Source organism: Megascapheus bottae, chromosome 15 (assembly GCF_031878675.1).
Source record: "Megascapheus bottae isolate mThoBot1 chromosome 15, mThoBot2.hap1, whole genome shotgun sequence".
NCBI lineage: Eukaryota > Metazoa > Chordata > Mammalia > Rodentia > Geomyidae > Megascapheus > Megascapheus bottae.
The window spans coordinates 43,235,830-43,255,485 of record NC_143523.1 but is presented as its reverse complement, the minus strand read 5'-3'; the positions used below and the strand labels follow the sequence as shown (position 1 = coordinate 43,255,485).

At 50.7% G+C, this 19,656-nt stretch overlaps 1 protein-coding gene across 1 annotated transcript in view; it reads right to left on the bottom strand.

Moving 5' to 3' along the window:
- The window catches only part of LOC150054232 (uncharacterized), a 73,322-nt gene that overhangs the window by 43,904 nt on the left and 9,762 nt on the right, over positions 1-19,656 (bottom strand). The window contains exons 5-15 of the mRNA XM_090346470.1: positions 14,878-14,913; positions 14,353-14,379; positions 13,321-13,347; positions 11,154-11,180; positions 11,024-11,050; positions 10,292-10,318; positions 8,452-8,508; positions 7,334-7,399; positions 4,863-4,970; positions 3,233-3,259; positions 2,490-2,525 (exon numbers count right to left, since the gene is read on the bottom strand). Of these exons, the coding sequence (XP_090202596.1) occupies positions 2,490-2,525; positions 3,233-3,259; positions 4,863-4,970; positions 7,334-7,399; positions 8,452-8,508; positions 10,292-10,318; positions 11,024-11,050; positions 11,154-11,180; positions 13,321-13,347; positions 14,353-14,379; positions 14,878-14,913 (465 nt within the window). The remainder of the gene's footprint in view (positions 1-2,489; positions 2,526-3,232; positions 3,260-4,862; positions 4,971-7,333; positions 7,400-8,451; positions 8,509-10,291; positions 10,319-11,023; positions 11,051-11,153; positions 11,181-13,320; positions 13,348-14,352; positions 14,380-14,877; positions 14,914-19,656) is intronic.

Genomic DNA, 19,656 nt, shown 5'->3' with positions numbered 1-19,656 from the left:
ATCTGAATAGCTATGGTATGTCACTAGCCATGACAGGGTCCTATAGGTATGCTCTACAATGCCTGACCCTATTTAGCTGGGACCCCAGAACACTACTTGAGCACAATGGGAAAGGAATGCCTTGCCTCCCTCTCTCTATCCTTCCAGGCTCCTGACATTAGGGTCTCTCCAACAGAGCTGGGATTGCATTCCCTGGAAGGACCCCCATTAATCCTTCCCTGGCCATGGGAAAGCAGTGTGATTCTCTTCCAGACTCTTCTCCTCCCAGCGTCAGCCTGGGGAGCTGCCCTCCCCACCTCCCCCAAGGCTGAATGGCTCCTGAGTTGAGCTGGTGCATCATGGACTCAGGCTGTCCAGCATCATGTCACCAGCCCTGGGATAAGGCTGTTCCAGTCCCAGGACAACCAACTTTCAGACTTCTCCATGGAGCAAGCAAACTTGAGTGTGTTGCAAGCCTGACACCCATCAGGATACAACACCAGCCAAGAGCTCCACCCTGAACCCCAGGAACCCCTCTTGTGCCCCTTCACAAAGAATCCTGCAGCAGCTAATGGGAAAACCGACCTTGTGCTGCGCCAAGAGGCAGTAAATTTTGTGAGTCTGCCTGAGTGGATGGAGACAACCCCAGGGGCTATAATTTCCACTTCCTGACACAACACAAACTTCTCAGTTTGTGCAGAACTAATTAAAGATCTCTCAGGTCTCACCAGTTCACCCGTAAAACAAGGGAGTGATGGCAACCGCCTGACTGTACTGTGTGAAGCAAGTGAGCCTCTTACTCCACTCTAGCGCCTTCCCCGCCGGGAGGACAGCCCTGCTGCAGGGCAAGAACACAGACCCTGCCGGAATTCCTATTCTGCTCCCTCTGAGCTAAGAGGCTCACGGATGCTTCCGTTTGCTTGTTTGCTAAGTAGGATCAAGACAGAGTGGCCTAGGATGAGCGATAATGCAGCTCGTGTTGAATGATGGAACATGTTTCGTGGCAGTAAGTAGTGCTTATTATTGAAATTAGTATGCTATTTCCAGGAGCCTGTGGCTCATGCCTGAAATCCTAGCTACTCAGGAGGCTGAGATCTGAGGATTGTCATGCAAAGCCAGCTGGGGCAAGAAAATCTATGAGACTCTTATCTCCAATGAACCACACACAAAAAAGCCACAAGAAGAGGTATGGCTCAAGTGGTAGGGTGCCAGCCTTGAGCAAAAAAGCTAAGAGACAGTGTCTAGACCCTGAGTTTAAGCCTGAGAACTGACATACGCAAAAATGATTATGCTGAGATAGTTATTGTATTACTGCTTCTGGGCCTTTGCTCAAATGGGTTCCCTGCCTAAAATACCATTTCCCTTTCAAATTTGCTGGTGAAGGGACTGGGAGTCTGGCACTAGTGGTAGAGTGCTTACGTAGCATGCACGAAGACCCAGGTTCGATTCCTCGGTGCCACATACATAGGAAAAGCCGAAAGTGGTGCTGTGGCTCAAATGGAAGAGATCTAGCTTTCAGAAAGCCCAAGGACAGTGCCCAGGCCCTGAGTTCAAGCCCCAGGACTGGCAAAACAATTTGCTGGTAAAGAGTCACAGTGGTGCATTAATAATGGCCACAAATGACTTTCTATCCCTCTGATCAGACTGTAGAGAACATATCTCGTCCCACTGGCTGCTCTGAATCTGCCTGCTGGAAGATGTGTAGTACAGAGGTCCTGGCCTCCCTTCCTCCCAGACATGTGAAGGTCAATTTGCTCCACCCAATCCTCCCTACTAATCATCTGATATGTGATTGCAGGAGGAGACCCCAGGTGAGGGAAACAACACTAGGCCAACAGTCCAGAGTCATGAGAAATCATTGTGTTAAGCCAGTAAGTTTGGGATAACTTGTTACACAGCCCTCACTAGAGAATACATCTGCCCATGTATCAGGGCTGAGCTCTTGGTTGTCTTCTTTCTCCCAGCAGACTTCCCTATTCCTCCCACCTGGGGTCCCTGTCTCCATCACATCCTCACAGGATGCTTTGCAGTGGTAGTACTTAACATGATCTCTCTCTACCAGGGTGGAGGGTGTGCAGGAAGGCTTTATCATCAGGCATGGGAGCTGTCTTGAGAGCAGGACTGAGCTTGTTATACCCCTACTCCCCCAAATCCCCCATGAAGATCCACCCAAGGGCCTCCACAAATATGGCTTCCACTTGTGAGACCTTCAGGGGCCAACGAGAACCTGGCTACCTCAGTCCAGACACAGCCATGCAGGATGACAAGAGGATCTCTCCTAGATCTGAGGTCCAAGTGGACCCCTGACCTTCACCAGTCCCAGTCCTTTGGTCCTCCTCTTTCCCTAAGTAGAGACGCTAAGCCCTGCTCAGCCAGCCCTGCAGGGGTGATGAGGCTATGCTGGGTGGTGCAAACATACACTGTGCAGGACACAGCCCTGAGTGCACAGTAGTGAGGCCCCATCTGGGGTCTCACCAAAGAGGCAGGCTTCTCCCCGCCCCTCTCCTTACCTTGCGGCCATGGTAGCCTTGGATCCCTGGGTCTCCCTGGAGGAAAACCAGGAAAGTCATTTAGGTAGTGTTCCAAGATCAAACTGGGTATTCCTCTCCACACACCGTCCCTTCCATGACTCCAGACCCTCCTGAGTCTTCAGCTCCCTCTCTCGCTACCCCTAGGGCAGCAGACATTGCCCTGAAGCCCAGCAGAACTGAGGAGGGCTGGGAAGGCTTAGTTTGATGGGTCCCAGGACACCAGACTGTCCACTTGGGTTCTACCAACAACTCTGTTGAATCGGGACCAGACCCTTTCCCCCAGGACACTCCGCTTTAAATATGTGTATTAAAAAGGCAGAGCTGCTGTCTGATTCCCAGAGTCTGGGGTCCCTGGCTTTCAAAGTGACAATTTTCTTGTCATTGTGGGCTTGGGGGGGGCAAGGTTTCATAGGACACTGGATGACCCTGGCAGTCTCAACTTATGGACCGCTTTAAAAAAACATTGAGACAGTTGAGAATGTCATAGGTTTCTATCTTGGGAACCTCAGTGGGTGGGACTGTGCATTTGTCAGCATAGGTGCTGGAATGAGTCTGGGATTAAAGCAGTCTCTAAGGGGGGCAAAAGGGGCTTTGGAGAGGAGCCACAGTTCTTCTTTCAATCTTCCCTCGTCATCTTCAGTGCTCCTCTTCTCTTCCCTCCCCCCACCCGCTGCCCCAAGCCCCCAGCGCCATTCAACACATCAGCAGGTGCTCTTACTTACCTTCTGTCCAGAAGGCCCAGGTAAGCCCTGTGGGAGCAAGAAGAAACTGACATTACCTGTGCTAGAATGGCTCCAGAGTATCTGAAGGGATATCTGAAGCCAGGGGAGGGCATGTGGGGACAGTCTCTTTGGAGCCATGTGGGTACCTTTGGGCAACTGTGCTGTGATTGCCCAGTGGAAAGTGGGTCAGTGGTGTCAGGCTGACTTGATGATGTGCTTTGTCAAGGTCTTCACCCACGCACCCACCTCCTCAAAACCCTGCCCTGCTCAACAAGGCCCCCTAGGCATGGCCCGCCTGCAGAGAGGCCCAGTGTCTCCCACCTTCCAGGACACTGAGTGCAGCAGCTAGATAGCAAGGTGAGATGCACCGAGGGGCTTCTGGGAGCCTGAGGGAAAGGCCAGGGGTGGCTGGCAAACTGCAGCCTTGGGCAGAGATCTGGGCAGCATAGGTGGGTTAGGAAAAGCCATGCTGTCTAGAACCACTCTGGTTCTGTTGCTTTAGAAAAAAAAATGCGTTCTTGTTTTTCTTTTCTTTATAAACAACCTAACAAAGAAAAAAAAAAACAAAAAAACAACAACAAAAAAACCACCTGGCTTGGGTCCCATGAGCTACAGCCCAATGGGCAGAGCACGAGGGAGCCATGAGCAAAGCACATTTTGAGCACTCTTTTTGTTTTCTCGGCTTGATTTGACCCAGTGTGCTAAATTTACTCCCTTTCAGGTTTTCCATTTTCTTATCCCAAGGTGGAGAGAAGTGAGACTAATCTCTTTCTCCTGAGTCCTGGCTAGGAATGAGGGAAATAGTTAAGATTCAGTTAAGGGCCAAGCTGAGCAGGGGGAAGCATCTGTCATGTCTGCCTGGCTGAAGACCCTAGGGGCCAGAGGGATCTGATGTCCAGCCTCAAGATGGACAGGTGGGCAGCTGAGGGGTCCAGTGGTGAAATTGGGTGACCTTAATGTGGCCAGATATACCGAGGGCTGTGTGTCAGGATTACACTGATCAGCCCTTTTATCCAAGAGAAGCCAGCAATGTGTGTGGCGCCAATATGTGTTTCCTGAACCCAGGCTGCCAGCATATAGCATTTGACACATTACACAAATTGACATCACGGGAGGCTACTGATTCCGCCAGAGCCTGAGGATGAGCAAGGGAGTGGCCCCTTGTTTAATCTGTTGCTTAGAGTGGAGGGGAGGGGAGAGGCCTTGCCCATTGTCAGCTCTATGCAGGGCCTAGTTTGGCTGGAAGGTGGCCCAGCATACCCAGAAAGGTGAGTCTGTCAGCGGGTGGTACGCCCCTTGTGTGTTTCCTGAACCCCTCCTCTGACTTGGGTTTGTCTAAGCTCAGGAGGATCGGGGAAAGCTGGGGATTTCCTCTTTACACTCCTGTCTGGGGTGGCTGAGAAAGGGACCACTGCATCGTGCTGCCCTGTGAGCAGAGTGGACACGGCCCCACAGGAGGGTTCTCAGAGCGGAAGGGTGACGGGTGTGCACAGCTCCGTGTCTGGGCCCTGCTTGCTCCAGCCCAAGCTCTTGCCAAGGCATCTCTCTCAGGGGAACCCAGGTCCCCACTGTATATTCGTGGCTTGGAGATTCTCTGGACAACTCATCAGTGAGAGAAAGGGATACTTACTGGAGGCCCCATGGGCCCTGGCAGTCCTGGGTGTCCCAGTGGTCCACTTGGTCCTGGGGGGCCTGGTGGCCCTGGTGGTCCTTGGACACCAGCCTGGCCCTGCTCACCCTGAGGTTGGTAGAGACAAGGGTTAGAGAGAAGACCCCCCCCATCTGTAGCCCACTCTTCCTCCCCCCCTGCCAAGTGGCATGCACTTTCTGCTGGAAGATGGAGGTGATGGTGAGTGGATGGTGGCATGATGTGACGCTGCTGTGGCAGTGACCGCATGCAGGGGCTGGTGACAGTGAGAAGAGGGCCAAGACATCGGCTCCCCAAGCAATGGGGCTTCCAGAGCAGACTTGCGACCTAGAGCAGCGAGGCCCCGGGGCAGAGGACAGTGGTGAAGACAGAGGCAGAGGCAACCCCCGCCCGACCCAGGCCTGCTTCCAGTCCAGGCAGCCCAGGTGTCTAGGGTCCGGATCTGCCTCTGTCGCCTTGTCACCTGGGCAAGCCATATTGTCTAAGGCCTGGCTTCTCAGTTCTTGTTTCCTGTCTCCACTTTTTGATTGTTTGGTCTCAAGGGTCAAATGAGATTCCTAGGTCGGAGGCCACAGAATTGTGTTTGGCTCACTGTTGAGCTGGGCAGGGCTTGCCGCCCAACTGTGAGCGCTTTGCCGATGACCCCCAGCACCATCTGCTAAGCACATCACTCCTGTATCCACTTTCCTCTTTCAACTACGCTTAGACATCTCGAGGAGCCTGTGAAAGCAATATTGGGGTTTGATAGGAAGTGGACAAGACTTTCTATGTCTCAGGATGGCCGATAGCGTAACACCCTTACTCTGGGAAACTATCATTTGAGCCACTGCTTCATTTTTGGTGGCTAATTGACAGTAAGAGTCTCATGGAATTGCCCGCCTTTAAAGACAGGCCTTTAAACCTTGATCCTCAGATCTCAGCCTCCTGAGTAGCTAGGATTATAGGTATGAACCATGGGTGTCTAGCTTGGGCTTGCTTTTAAATGATAATTTTCCCCAGGGGCCATATGCTTTTCATTCTAGGTCTGGGCAGCAAAGAAACCCCTCAGTAGGACTTGGTAGACAGATAACACAGCCAAGGTCATGTGGTAGCTGTGTGTCAGGTGGCTGTGCGTGCCAGGCTGGGGCTGCTTCAGCTCTGGCCCGTGGGGCCTGGCACAGGAAGGGGTGTATGGCAGCAGGGCAGCTTTGCTGCTAGTCTGAGCTGCCAGCCAGCCTCCTGGGCAGTCTGCTCCTGGGTGAGCACATGGGGCTCTCGAGGATTTAGCTGGAGTAATGAGATATGCAACTGTAGGCTTGGGTGGCGGGTACATCACGTGTCCTTCTGTATTTTTAGCCTTGTTCAATCAAGAGCCCAAATATCCAAGCCTCTGGGTTCCTGACTCCCAAGATAAGCTTGTCAGAGGGCAGCTCAATGCTTTGCCACTTCCAGTTCCCCGTGCTTCGGGGCTCCTCAGTGCATTGTAAGCAAAGTGAGGGGGCAAGGTGGATATCCTGGTTTGGGACCCAGCTGCTGACCTCTTAGAAAGCAAAGGTAAGATTGCTTTATTTTTCATAATCTACTGTAGCCCAGCCTCCTTGGGTTAGGAAGGCAGGAAGAAGGAAGCAGTTTCTTGCAATGATTATACTTGCTGATTGTGGACTATGTTTCTCTATAATTGTCCTCGGTTCTCAAACTCAGGCTATAAGTAATGGATCCTAAGCAATCTGTACTTGTTTCTTTTTGAAATGTGTGGATGGGACTCAGGGCCTCATGCAGGTTATGTCACTGAGTGACATTCCCAGCAGCAGCCTGCATGTATAAGCAATACAGGATGTAGGTTCCACTGAGGCAGTCAGAGGAACAGTGCTAAGTCCTGGCTTCTAGTTCCAGTCTTTCCCCTGGCTCTTTGTGTGATTTCGAGCAAATCAGTTGACCTTTCTGAGCCTTGATTTCCCTGCCTCCAAAATACAGACAGTAGTGTGATGATGACAAATAAACTGTACCTGGAACGATTTCAAGTGCTCTGCGCGTCCATCTACCCTGTGGCACTAGACACTTAGTAACCCTTATTTTTACAGAGGAGAAAGCTGAGGCACTGAGAGGTCAAGTCACTTGCTTAAAATCACCCAGCTGTTAACAGAAAAGTTGAGTATAAATCCCTGCTCTGTAATGCATGAGCCATGTGATCTTGGCCAATTTCCTTAACGACTCTGAGCCTTGATTCTTTCATCTGCGAAATCAAGATGATCATGCTTAATTCATCACCATTGAGAGAATTAACTAAAAATCAGGCTTGTGAAATGGGTGACAGGAGAGCTGCCAGTGGCTATTGTAGTGCTATGGTGTGGTAGAAGCTGTGAACCTCTCAGGGCCTAGCCCTGTTTGTCCAATTTAAGTCTCTCAGGGGAGCGTTATGGCTTCAGAGACAGCCCCAGTTGGTTACCCACAGTCTGGCAAAGCAAGATGTCTACCTGGAAAGTCCTCCTTTTAATGACAGGAGGTGGAGCCAGCCGCACTGAATTGAGAAGAGGCAGCAGCTGGAGAGGAAGATGAGTTCGAAGGCCAGAGGGCAAAGGTGAGAGATCACAGCATTCATAAGGATGTATGTGGAAAGTCATCAGGAAAGCCAAGCAGCCAAGCAGCCAAGACGGTGGGGAAGAGAGGAAGAGAGGGAGGAAAGAAAAGAGGTTAGCGTGAGTCTGGGGCAGGGAAACGGGAGTGGACAGAACCCTCTCTGGCTTGTAGGGTGCGGTGCCGAACTTGCTGTGGGGTATTGCAACCATCCTCCAGAAGCGATACCCTCAGTCTGGAGGCGGTCTCGGCCACCAGCCGTGGAGCTGGGGATCCTCCTCAGCCAGGTCTGCCTCTGCAGCCACGCTGGGCTGAGGCAGTATCCTGGCATGCAGCATCACATTGCTCTGCTGGCCCCGCTCTGCCTCAGGAGCCGCAGGACTAGCTAAATTGGTACTTGGAGCCAGGCTGGTGTGCGGTCCCCATCGGGTTCTTTTTTGGTAAGATGAGAAAGGCTGATGTCAGTGGATCTGAGCACGATGGTCACGGCTTGGCTCCCAGGCCAAGCTGGCCAAGGGTGTGCCCCCATTAAATGCAGCTGAGGTCTTACTTTGGGCCTGGCACGTGTGGAAAATAAGAGGCTGGGGGGAAGATGGCTCCAGAATGGTCAACCACTTTTTTGGGGGGATCAGGCAATGTGCAATCACATTATCCAATGCGATTTCCATTTCTGGAAATTCTTGTTGCTTTCCTCTTGCCAGGGACGATAAAGCAATCCTTGCTTTAGGGAGGTGGGGGAGGGCTCCCCATGGAAAATGAAGATGGCATAGAATCAGCCTGAACTCGTGTGAGCCACCTGTGAGGAACACTGAGACAGCTGCCCCATGGGCTTTGAATGTGCCCTGTTGTAGAGTTGGCACAATTTTGGCCCTGTTAGATCACCCTGGCTGACTGTGCGGGCAGCTGCCATACATAGAACCTCACACTCCTGAGCTGGGGCCTGGGGATGTGCAATGTGAGGCTCCATGTCCAGGAAGCCTCTAGGCAGAGGGCCAGAGGCCTTCCAGAACCTACAAACCTTCAGGGTAATTATCTGGTTGGAGCGTAGAGCTGCTAGAGTGCCGCTCAGGGACTCCTGGATTGAGGAAGGGGAGATGAGAGTGACAGAGACACCATAACAGGGTGAGTGAGGAAGAGAGCTCACAAACCCCTGTACCAGGGGACCCCATGCCACCCACTCCCCATCCCTCTTCTCCCCTACTGGACCAGAGGAACCAGCAGGGCTCTCTGAGAACCTGCCATCCCTATCATGCCTGCACACCCCTTGGCTAGGAACCCCCACAGGCTTCTAGATGAATGAATGTCCTGCTGTCTTGACCTTTTTCTAAATAAACTGTCTTGCTCAACAATTAGACTGTACTTCTAGAACCTCCTTCCACTGCTCCTTTCCCTGTTTGTTTGTTGTTGTTTTTTTTTTTTGTTGGTTGTGGGGCTTGAACTCTGGGCCTGGGCAAGGTCCCTGAGCCCTTCAGCTCAGGTTTACCACCCTACTCCTTGAGCCACAGTGCCACTTCCAGTTTTCTGATGGTTAATTGGAGATGAGAGTCTTGAGGACTTTAGTGCCCAGGTTGGCTTTGAACCGAGATCCTTGGATCTCAGCTTCCTGCGTAGCTAGGATTACAGGATGAGCCACCGTGCTCCGCTTCCTTTCCCTGTTCTTGTGTTGGGCTGAGTGGCAGAGCCTACTTCACCCAGCATCTGTGGTTGTGTTTTCCCTGTGCAGGCAGGGGTCTGTCTTTGGGATAATCTAACAAGTCTATGAGCCCATCTTTTCATAGAAACTACAGCTAACCTTTTATTATTGTATGAAGGTCAGGCTGGCTGGAACACCAGGGCCCTGCCCCACTCATTACGGCTGGAACACCAGGGCCCTGCCCCACTCATTACCCCACAACCCAGCTCTGTCTGTGCACTCCTGACCCAGGCCTAGCCCAGCTGGGCTTCAAATCTATCTCTGCTTCCCACATTCCAGGCCCACTGTGGCCTCCTTGCAACCTAGGACCCAGGAGATCAGAGACTGGCAGGTAAATCTGACTCTGCCCCCAAATCCCTGCTCCTAGGATGAGTATGGCAGCCATGAGAAAGCCAGGGAAGTCACACATATGCCTGGGGGCACAATGAGGCCCTGGTCAAGGAGATGGTGGCTAAGATGTCTGTCTTTGCTTGCTTTCCTGTCCTGGGCACAGAGGAGCTAGAACACAGGGCAATTAATTCTGGAGCCCTTGTTGGAGAAAGTATTCACAGGAACACCTCTCCTGTCCTGAGCAGGAGCCCAAGGAAAGAGTCCCCACCCAAGCCTTCTGGCTTCCATATTTTGGGAGTGAAGCAAGGAAAAGGAGAGACCAAGTGGGAATGGAGGAGGCATCTTGGCCTGGAACACTCCCTGTGCTCTAGAGGAGAACTTCATCCCCCTCAGTGCAGCCCCTCCTTCTGCCCCCATCCTTCTTCTTTTAACGCTGGGGTCATTTGAGTAGCAACTAATTCCCAAATCCCTTTTATCCATCTATCTAGAGAAGGTTTCTCTCCCAGCCCTGTGGCCAACAGAAAGGGTGAGGCACATTCATCCCAACAACTCCCCAGACACACAGTCATCCCAGGCAGCAGGAAGACAGCCTCCTGAGAAGACACATCCAGAGCCACAGGTAACCTGATGCTGACAGTTGGCAGCACCAGTCAAGAATACTGCCTCTCCCCCCACTGCCCCAGCTTCTCCTGCTGCTGAACATGGGGGCGGGAGGGGGGGGCACTGCAGGCTCTGGTTCCCCAGCTCTATTAGGTAGAGATCCTAGAAGATGAGGCTGGGGGGGTGGTCCTCAGGTGGGATCAGAGGGCCCCTCCCAGTTTGTAGAGTCTCTTACCCGGTGAGGATACTCGCCACACTGACCCTGGGGAGAAGAGAGGAGAGGGGTGTTAGACACTTGTTGGAGGAACCTGTCCTGAAGAGCACCCCCGAGAGGACTGGATGCATTAATCTCATCATCCACCAGCCCTGCTGCTCTAGTCTGGATCTGAGCCCTCAGAGGCAGGAAAATCAATGTTCTCTCTCATCTCCAGTGCTTATGGGGGAAGAAACCTCCAGGGCCTGCCTGGAAGGGGTTACATGAGACAACAGGGCAGAATTCACACCACCTGCCATGAAAGTGAAGTCTGGAGTTATACTCCAGGCCTGGTTGGGATCAAGCCTCTGGACAGGCATCCAATGGCTCTGGAATGGGGACAGCAGCACTCCAGGGACATCTGCTCTGAACCAAGTGTTCTAGCCCACATCATCACCACCCAGGGCCAGGCCTTCTCCTCTTGTCAACATGACAGGGAATGCTAGAGGCCAGAACAGTGTTTACAAGTTGATCTCTCAAAATGCTAGAGGCTCAGGGTCAGAGAACAGGGTGTGATGGAAGTGGGAGGGGTTGAGGAAGGGGCTGGTTGGCCTCAGGAAAAGAATGTCACCCAGGCCAGCTTCCCTGAGTCTCTTACATCCTGGTTCTGTAGACAGAAAAAAAAATTCAAGTGTGAGAGGGCTATTCTGCCCCCATTCGTCCGTAGGAAGGCCAAGTCTGCCACGGGAGTTCTGGGAAACACACTGTACTCACCTTTTCTCCTTTTTGTCCTTGAGGGCCCTACAGAGAGACCGAAATGAGAGAGTTAGGTGTCAAGACACACAAGATGACCCCAACTCCCTGCCACCCTGCCTTCTAGAGAAGATGAAAAGCTGGTACCAACCGGCAGTCCCCGAGGTCCCGCCAGGCCCTGGGGGGAGAAACACACAGGTCAGGGGGGTGGACTGAGGATGGGCAGATCAGAGACATGGCTCTGAGTGGGGCTGGGGCTGGGCTTCCAGAGGCTTCTCAGAATGTCCTGAGCTCCAGAAGACTAGAATGAGCCACGTCTCCCTGTGCCCAGTGCATGCAAGGTGGTTTGGACTTGCCCACCCAACCCCAGCTGCTTCACCTTCAGTGGTCATGGTCAGCAGTGCCCTGACCCCACCCCCATGCCCCCTGAAATTCTCTTGTCCAAATGTTTCCTTGAGGCTTGGGAGGGCAAACACCAGGCCCTGCCAGTGTCCTGAGGTTCACAGGGTCCAAGAGATTGGGTCCCTCTGAGTATACCACCACCTGACATCCCGATACAGCCTCCTACACAGCATGCTGGGGAAAGGACTGAGGCTGGAGGAATGATTGAAAGCTAGGGGAGGGCGTGGGGGGGGGGAAATGGGGACAAAAGCATGAGAAGGGGTATCAATGTTTATGAAGTAATGCACCTTCTATCTGGCGAATATAATGTAACCCTTCTATTAATTACAATAAAAATTAAAAAAAAAGAAAGCTGCCACCTGCAGGGGCAGGGGACATGACAGGACAGATGTGTGCTTCTCAGCGGCTGTCTGCATTGATAATTTTGTATGTCCCATGAACAATGTTCTGATGATGTCCAAATGGTCCTTGGCAGAAAAGAGGTTCCTTACCCGTGGTAGAAACTTCTTGCCTTGAAGACGAAGGACACACACAATGGAGAGCTGAATGTCAGTTTGGGTATTTTGGAATTGTGTGACCTATGTGTCTAGCCACTCATTACCTCAGTCTCCCCTTTTGTCAAGCTCTTCTGAGGACTATGGAGCAGAGCACACTGGATGAACATAATTCTTCCCAGGGTGCCAGGGGCACCTTTATGGTAGGGTTAAGCTGCATCTTCCAGGGAGAAGGATGTGGTGAAGAGGTTGAACGGGACAAATACCTCAAACTTCTAATAACCAAATCCCTTCTCCCTGTCAAACAATGGGAGTGGGGCCTTGTCTCTGTTATTTCACTCATGTGCAAAGGAAGAGAGGACTTTTTTTTTTTTTTGCCAGTCCTGGGGCTTGAACTCAGAGCTTGAGTACTGTCCTTGGTCTTTCTCCTCAAGGCTAACGCTCTACCACTGGAGCCACAGCACCACTCCTGGCTTTTTCCATGTACGTGAAACCAAGGAATGAAACCCAGGTCTTCATGCATACTAAGCCATGCTCCTGGCCCAGAAGAGAGGAATTTTAAGAGTGGGTCTGGATCCTGTTTGGAATGCTTCCTAGCTGGGTAACTTCAGACAAGTATGCTTTGAGCCTCTGTTTCTATGTTGGTCAAAGGAGTCTTAAAAGGACCTGGGTTGGGGTCACCAACGCCTTACTGTGGTTAAGCCATGCATGGCTGTGCAGGTAAGATATTGTGGCAGAAAGTTGGACACTGGTGGCTCATGTCTGTAATCCTAGCTACTCAGGAGGCTAAGATCTGAGGATCGCAGTTTAAAGCCAGCTCAGACACTAAAGTCAGTGAGACACCTATCTCCAGTTAACCACCAGAAAACCGGAAGTGGTACTGTGGCTCAAGTGGCAGAGCAATAGCCATGAGCTGAAGAGCTCAGGGACAGTGCCCAGACTCACAGTTAAAGCCCCATGACAACAACAAAAAGAAAAGAAAAAAAAAATTGTGGCAGGTCAAGATCTAAGAATGGATTTCCAGAGGCCAGGTGTAGCCCTTGAGGGGGCTGGGTAACTAAAGGCCCCAGGGCAAGTCAGGGCAGGCTAGGGGAAGAGGATAAGGCTAAGGACAAAGCGCCACCATCTCCTATAGAACATATCCTCTGTGAGAGTTTGACGACTGCTCTTGTCTTGGGGCCCAAAAGTGCAGCATGGGCGCTAAGCCAATCAACCATTGTGCATGTCACCAGTTAGGTGTGACTCTGCACCTGGTCGTCTAGTATAAGGTGGAGAAGCCCTGCCCCTTCCCTCCCTGCAGAAGCCGAGGATGTAAGGTGGACACAAATGGGCAGTGACTATAGGGGGCAGCCATCCCTGTTGTCCCTTTACTAGGCAGTGACCCTTCCCCATTTGTGGAAGGTTGAAAAGCAGGTGTCTTACCGGTTCCCCCTTTGGTCCGGGGTGGCCCTGGAAGAAGAGGTGAATTTCAGGTCCATTTTTTTTTGTCAAGTGGAAGTTCCCACCTCTCTCTACCCCTGCCATGTGCTGTCCTTCCTTTCTCACGTGTCACCTCATAGCTCCCTTGTCCATCCTGTTCCTAACCTGCTGGATGACCAGGGCAGATATTCTCTCCCTGCCCTTTCCTGGGCCCTACCACCAGCTTCTTGCACTTCTGAGGATAACAGAGATAGGGGTGGTCTCCCTGGCCAGTCCTTACCCCATTCACACCCACCATGATAGCTTCAAGGGCATGTCTAGTCTTCTGAGATGCCGAGACACAACCCCAAGACCTCCACGTAGCTTGCTGGCCTACAGGGCAGAAGGCTGCGCCCCACCTGAGTAGACACAGCTTCTCTAGATCAATCTGAGGAACTGAGAGGGTTATTCTGTCCTGAACCTGTGCGGGTCTTCTTTGGAGGGTCACCCCTTCGTAGGCATGGAGTAGGGCCTTCTTCCCCTCTCCCCCAGAATACTCATGTGAGAGTTAAATGAACTGAGGGAGGAGCTGGGTGAGGAGTCACAGGAACTCAGTCTCCCATGTGGAACTAAGGTCATGCAGTGCCTCAGTAATGGAGGAGCTGGGGACACAGGAGCCCCTTGATGGTGCTGGGGCCCAGGGTTGGGGTGTAATGAATGGCCAGCTCTTTCTCAGGTCAGCCTGCAGGGCTCCACCCCTGCCCTCCCTACAGCCTATCAGCTTCATCCCTGCCCTGGGATGCTTCTAGAAATGGCACCGAGTCACCAAAGCAGGGATGGCTTTTATCTCAGGCCCTGGGCAATTAGGATTTGTGCCTTAGAAGCCATTGAGATTGGGGTGATTTCTTCAAATAGCCCCTCCTTCCTACTCCATGAGTGACACCTTTTATTGTTTCTTGTCAAAAGCATCTTCCAAAGGGTCCAAGTCTTTCCAGAGCACCAAGCAAGTCAGGGTTAGTGAGCTGGATGGAGGAGCTCGGCTGTGAGTCCACTTACCGGTTTGCCATCCAGGCCAATGGGACCCTGCAAACAGAAAGGTAGCTGTGAAGCTGGACAATGCAGACCTCTTGACCAAAAGGTGGCCTGGCCAGGGGTTAGTGGCACAGGGTCAGATGTCACCCTATTAGAGCTAGGGTCATCGACTGACCAGGTTGTTAGGTGATGGTAGGTGAGCCTCAAGTTAGTGTTCTAAGATAGAAACACAAATACTAGAATGCTACAGACTAGGTGTCCAGGGCAGAACAGAGCCCCATGGATGGCCCTGTCACTGTCTCAAGTAAGATGTGGGGGGGTCAAAGTCCTGCAGAACCTGGTTCTGCCTTGTGGACTTGAATTATAGGGCCCTAAGATGGCTTTCTAACCACCACTTTTCTGATGGGCGTCCTTCAGAGCCTGGCCCAGAGTGGTCTCCAGGGTTTGAAAGGAAAAGAATGGCATCGAGCTTGACCTTGGTGGATGTAACTTCACCAACCAGGTCCAGGGCCCACCTGGGTACAGCTAACTTCAGCCCTCCCCACGTACCGGAAATCCGGGGAAGCCTCGAGTGCCCGGCTGGCCCTGGAAAAAGAGAAAAAAATATACAGACGGTGAGGATGAGCAAGGATATCCACCCCTCACTCCTGTATGGGCCACACACGTGGCTCCTCATTGCAGTGGCTGCTCTGTAGCTTGGTTTGAAACTAGATGATAGGCCAATGGACAGCCAGGTCAGCAAGGAATCAGCCCGCAGTATTCACAATGCGCTGTAGTTCTGGACCCAGAGCCAACGTGCCCTACTCATTCACAGGCTTTGCTCATGGACACTTATCTAAGGGTGGTTTGGATCTCAGCTGATAGCATATTGGCCTTCCGAATGTATGCTTTCAGGTTGGAACAGGTCAGCCTGCTCATTCCCCTTACCCTGACCAGCAGGCTTCTCCCACCAGGGGGTCCCCTAGGATCTGTGGGGGTTCCGGTTCCCCAGAGGTTCAATGGGATGGAAAGAGGTACTCAGACTGAGTTCCAGGGGCTACGGCTACCAGATGATCTGAGGACCCTGCTATGTCACTTGTTCTTTCCAGGAACAAGCTGAAGTCTTGCTACGGTGCAGTGTTTTTTCTCCTCTCAAGAACTGATCATAAAAAATAATATTTATCAAAATGAACTCCAGGAGAGGGAAACAAGAAGTGTTTTTTTTCTTTGTTGTTGTTTTTCTTTTGTTTTTCTCTTGTTTGTTTGTTTATCTATCTTGGGGAAGGTAAGAGGGGCAAAGAAATGGAGGGACAAAGGGTGAACAAATGCAGCAGTGATACACATTAGACATTGCTGAAAATGAACTACACCACTTGTGTGTGGGAATGGGAGGAAAAACTGATAGAGAGCAAGGAAAGGGGAAGGGCATTATTAAAAGAAATGTGCTCTTTAACTGATTTATGTAACTGTAACCCCTCTGTGCATCACCTTTATAGCAACAAAAAGTACATGAGAAAAATAATTTAAAAATAATAGATATATGAAAGAATGAACAGAGAGAGAGAGAGAGAGAAAGAGAGAGAGAGAGAGAGAGAGAGAGAGAGAGAGAGAGAGAGAGAGAGAGAGAGAGAGAGAGAAATAGCCTGAAAGAGAAACCCTGAAAACCTAGCAATGTAATCTCTAAAATCTTGCAGTGTAAGCTTGCTACTCTGAAGGCAGAGAGGCCTGGAGAAAGGTCAGGAGAGGAAAGTTTCAAGAAACATCTTCAAGGCCCACTTGGGCTACTGTTTACGTGGGAAGGGTAATCACACGGTTTGCTAATTACAGAGCCTGTCCTGGTAGCAGGGTGCATCTGTTCAAGTCTGGGCCAAGCCCAGGGCTAACTGGGGATTTTTCAGGGAACTTGGGAGGGATGTGTTGTCACTGACCACATGGAAACTGGAACTCCACTTCCTGTAGAGACTGGGTGTAGAGAAGGCACTTGGGAAACTTTCAACTGCACCTCCTTAACCAACATCTCAATTATGTGTTGAGCCTAAATATTCCTTCCAATGCTACTGGTCCAAGCTCGTTGGTCAGCCCTTGTTCTAACCCAGGGAGCTGCTGGTGTACACTCTCTACCAATATGTAGTATCTGTTAGCATACACGGTAGCAATTACACATCTACGTACATATGCATGTGTGAAGATGCATATATGTTTTACAGGTGTATATGGTAGTAAAGAGTACACACAGTCATTTATGTTTGTACTGATACCTCAGTATGTTGCCCAGGTTGGCCTTGAACTCCTAGACTCAAGCAGTTTTCCTAATATATTTTCTACTAGGCTGTTTTCTTTTTCTTTTTTTGGTGCTGGTCCTGTGTCTTGAGCTCAGGAACTGAGGCTATCCTTGAACTTTTTTTATTTTTTATTTTTTTGCCAGTCCTGGGCTTGAGCTCAGGGCCTGAGCACTGTCCTTGGACTTTCTCAAGGCTAGAGCTCTACTACTTGAGCCTCAGCACCACTTCTGGCTTTATTCTACGTATGTGGTACCGGTGTATGTGGTACCGATGTATGTGGTACCGAGGAATCGAACCTGAGTCTTTGTACATGCTAGGTAAGCACTCTACCACTAGGCCGAACTCCCAGCCCCTTCTTTTTCTTTTGATTTAAGTTATTAACCAAAAACAACAGCTAGTGGTCCTTATGTGTTCCAAATGATTTCAAACTGACTTTGACTTTGTCTATGGTCTATTTCTTTCCAAGTTTTACATTTATACAGATAAATTTATTAATGTTTACTCATGGTTTTAGGGTTTTATGTCATGTTTCTTTTTCCCTCCCCTGTCTCTCTTTCTCTTTCCTTCCTTCCTTCCTTCCTTCCTTCTCTCCTTCCTTCCTTCCTTCTCTCCTTCCTTCCTTCTTTCTTTCTGGTTCCTAATTTTTTGAACTCAAGCCTTTGTGCTTGCTACATAGGCACTCTAATACTGAGACTTGTCTCTGGCTCATTTTTTGGGGATGAGGCCTCCTTGTGCTTTTCCTGGGGCCAACCCTGGACCTATGTTTCCCTTGTATCTGGGACTGGCACCAGCAGGTTGGCCCTGCTTCCAAGGGGCCTTCACCAGTATAGAATAAGAAAACACTCACTCACATGTCGTGATTTCCTTTTATGGTTACATGTTTTACAGTTAAACATTCTATTCACATTATATTAATATAATGAATGGCATAGAGATTCAGCTATTAAAAATAATAATAAAACTTTTTGCTCTAGTTAATTTCCCGGCCCTCTGCCTTTCTCTTTACACTGTGGAAAGAAACTTTCCCCAGGTACAAACTCTGATTGCACATGGCTTCTCCATTCTAGCTCTTTGATAGCTCCACATATCCTGTGTTTATAAAACATTTTGGTACCTCTTAGTAAACTGACTAGTCCCATCTTCTTATCCCCCTTTCTCTGGTTTTCAGAATTTCTCTGACAGTCTACAAGTTTTTTTTGGGGGGGGGTTGTTGTTGTTCCAGAAGGAAAGCCAATGTTTTATTGGACTCCAAAATCTCATAAAAAGTTCACTGGAATTTAAAGCACATTCCACTGATAGATGATAGATTTACCTGAAGAACTGCTTCATGGATTAATATGATGTCCTATACCAGAATGAAGGAGGCAAGCTACCCGCTGATCTCTGCCATCTTTCCCTGTACCCCCCTTAAGTCAAGGCCAGTGTGAAAAGGGAGCCCTCACTTTCTGAAAATGGACTGCCATGTTACTGCTTCCACTTTCCTCCTATCTGTGGTTCGGGCCAGCTGTACTGCCATAGACAGAAAGTTAGGGAGTCTCCTTTCTTTTTACTTTGATGTTCCAAAGAGGAACTGTCATGTATCTGCCTGGGCCCTGAATACTGGCTGGATGGGAGAGGAGACAGCCTGCTTGCACAGCCTCTGCCAGCGCCTGTGGTGTCAGTTCTCTCATCATGGCTGACTGTAAGCTGTTAGTACGGTGTCACAGAGTGAAATGGGAAGGTCCAGTCAGCTGTTTCATGGGTTTGGGTGTACCACACTGATGGATTGTCCCCCTCGAACATCCTGAGACACTCTGAACTTTGACACATTTCCCTTTCCCTTGGCTTTCCCCCTGTACTCTGTTGCTCAAGTTGGAGGTGTGGGGAGTTCTGAGCTCCTGCAGCCACCTGAGCCCCACTTTACCTCCAGTTTGCCATCACTAAATTCTATCACCTCCATCTTCAAATTGTCCAGCCCTCCCCTCCGGTCACTGGCTCTGCTTCTGTAAGGACTGTGGTGATGGCAGACTCCTTCCATCCAGTTCCTGGTCTCTAAATGGGGTTCCTACTGGAGGAGGTCACCCCTTGTAAACCACTCATCAACATCACACAACCCAAGGGCTCCCCACTGCCCCTGGGGACTTTAGGTCAAATCAGGTCCTTGCTCATCTCTCCAGCTTCATTTCCACTCTTCCTAAAAGGGCTTTCCCTATTCTTCAGTAACTCCTAGAGGCCTTTCCGGGTTTGGGGGACCAGCACCTTTCCTAGGCCTCATTCCCTGGTGACCTCTATAAGTTCTTTAGTGAAGCTCAGTTTTCCCTGCACCCAGAAGCCATCTCTGCCTGGCCCCAGACTCAAGTCCAGTGCCTGAGGGTCCCCTTCTGAGCAATTTCTGTCTGTTTTGGATGTTGGTCTCTCTCTACTAGATGCAGGCCTGCAGGGCCAAGCAGGCTGCCTTCAGGGTTCCATTCTCTTCCCAGAATGCTTTGGGTCATCTACCTGACATGGAGTAGTTCCTCATGGATAACTTCCTAACTTCCTGTCTATGGCAGTACAGCTGGCCCGCACCACAGATAGGAAGAAAGTGGAAGCAGTAACACGGCAGTCCATTTTCAGAAAGTGGCGGGGCTTCCCTTTCTGCACTGGCCTTGAGTTAAGGGACTATAGGGAAAGATGGCCTTTGAGCAGTTGGGGAGCTCAGGAGGAGAATAGCCCCTCCGAGATGCCTTGTCTATTCTAGGGGATGATCTGTCCTGGAATGGGGGCTCCCTCTCTCCCCTCAGTTTAATGGGGCTCCCCCAGCAGTCAGCATGCTCAACACTGCCCTCCAGCTTCTTGTATCATTGCAGCGTAAGCTGTCCTTCTTCAAAGGTACCTGGATGGTTCCTTTCACTTGACCATTTATCCGCTTCTAGGAGCATGGGGACATGGCCCCAGTGAGCTGCAAGGCTAGTTTTGACTGGCAGTATTTATGTGGAATCCTTCCTGGCTGAACAGAAAACCATATGTTCCCATAATCCCTGGCTCCTACCAGGCCAGGGCAGCAGGGGAGGTGAGGGGTGGGCTTGCAGTGGACTGAGGGCTCAAC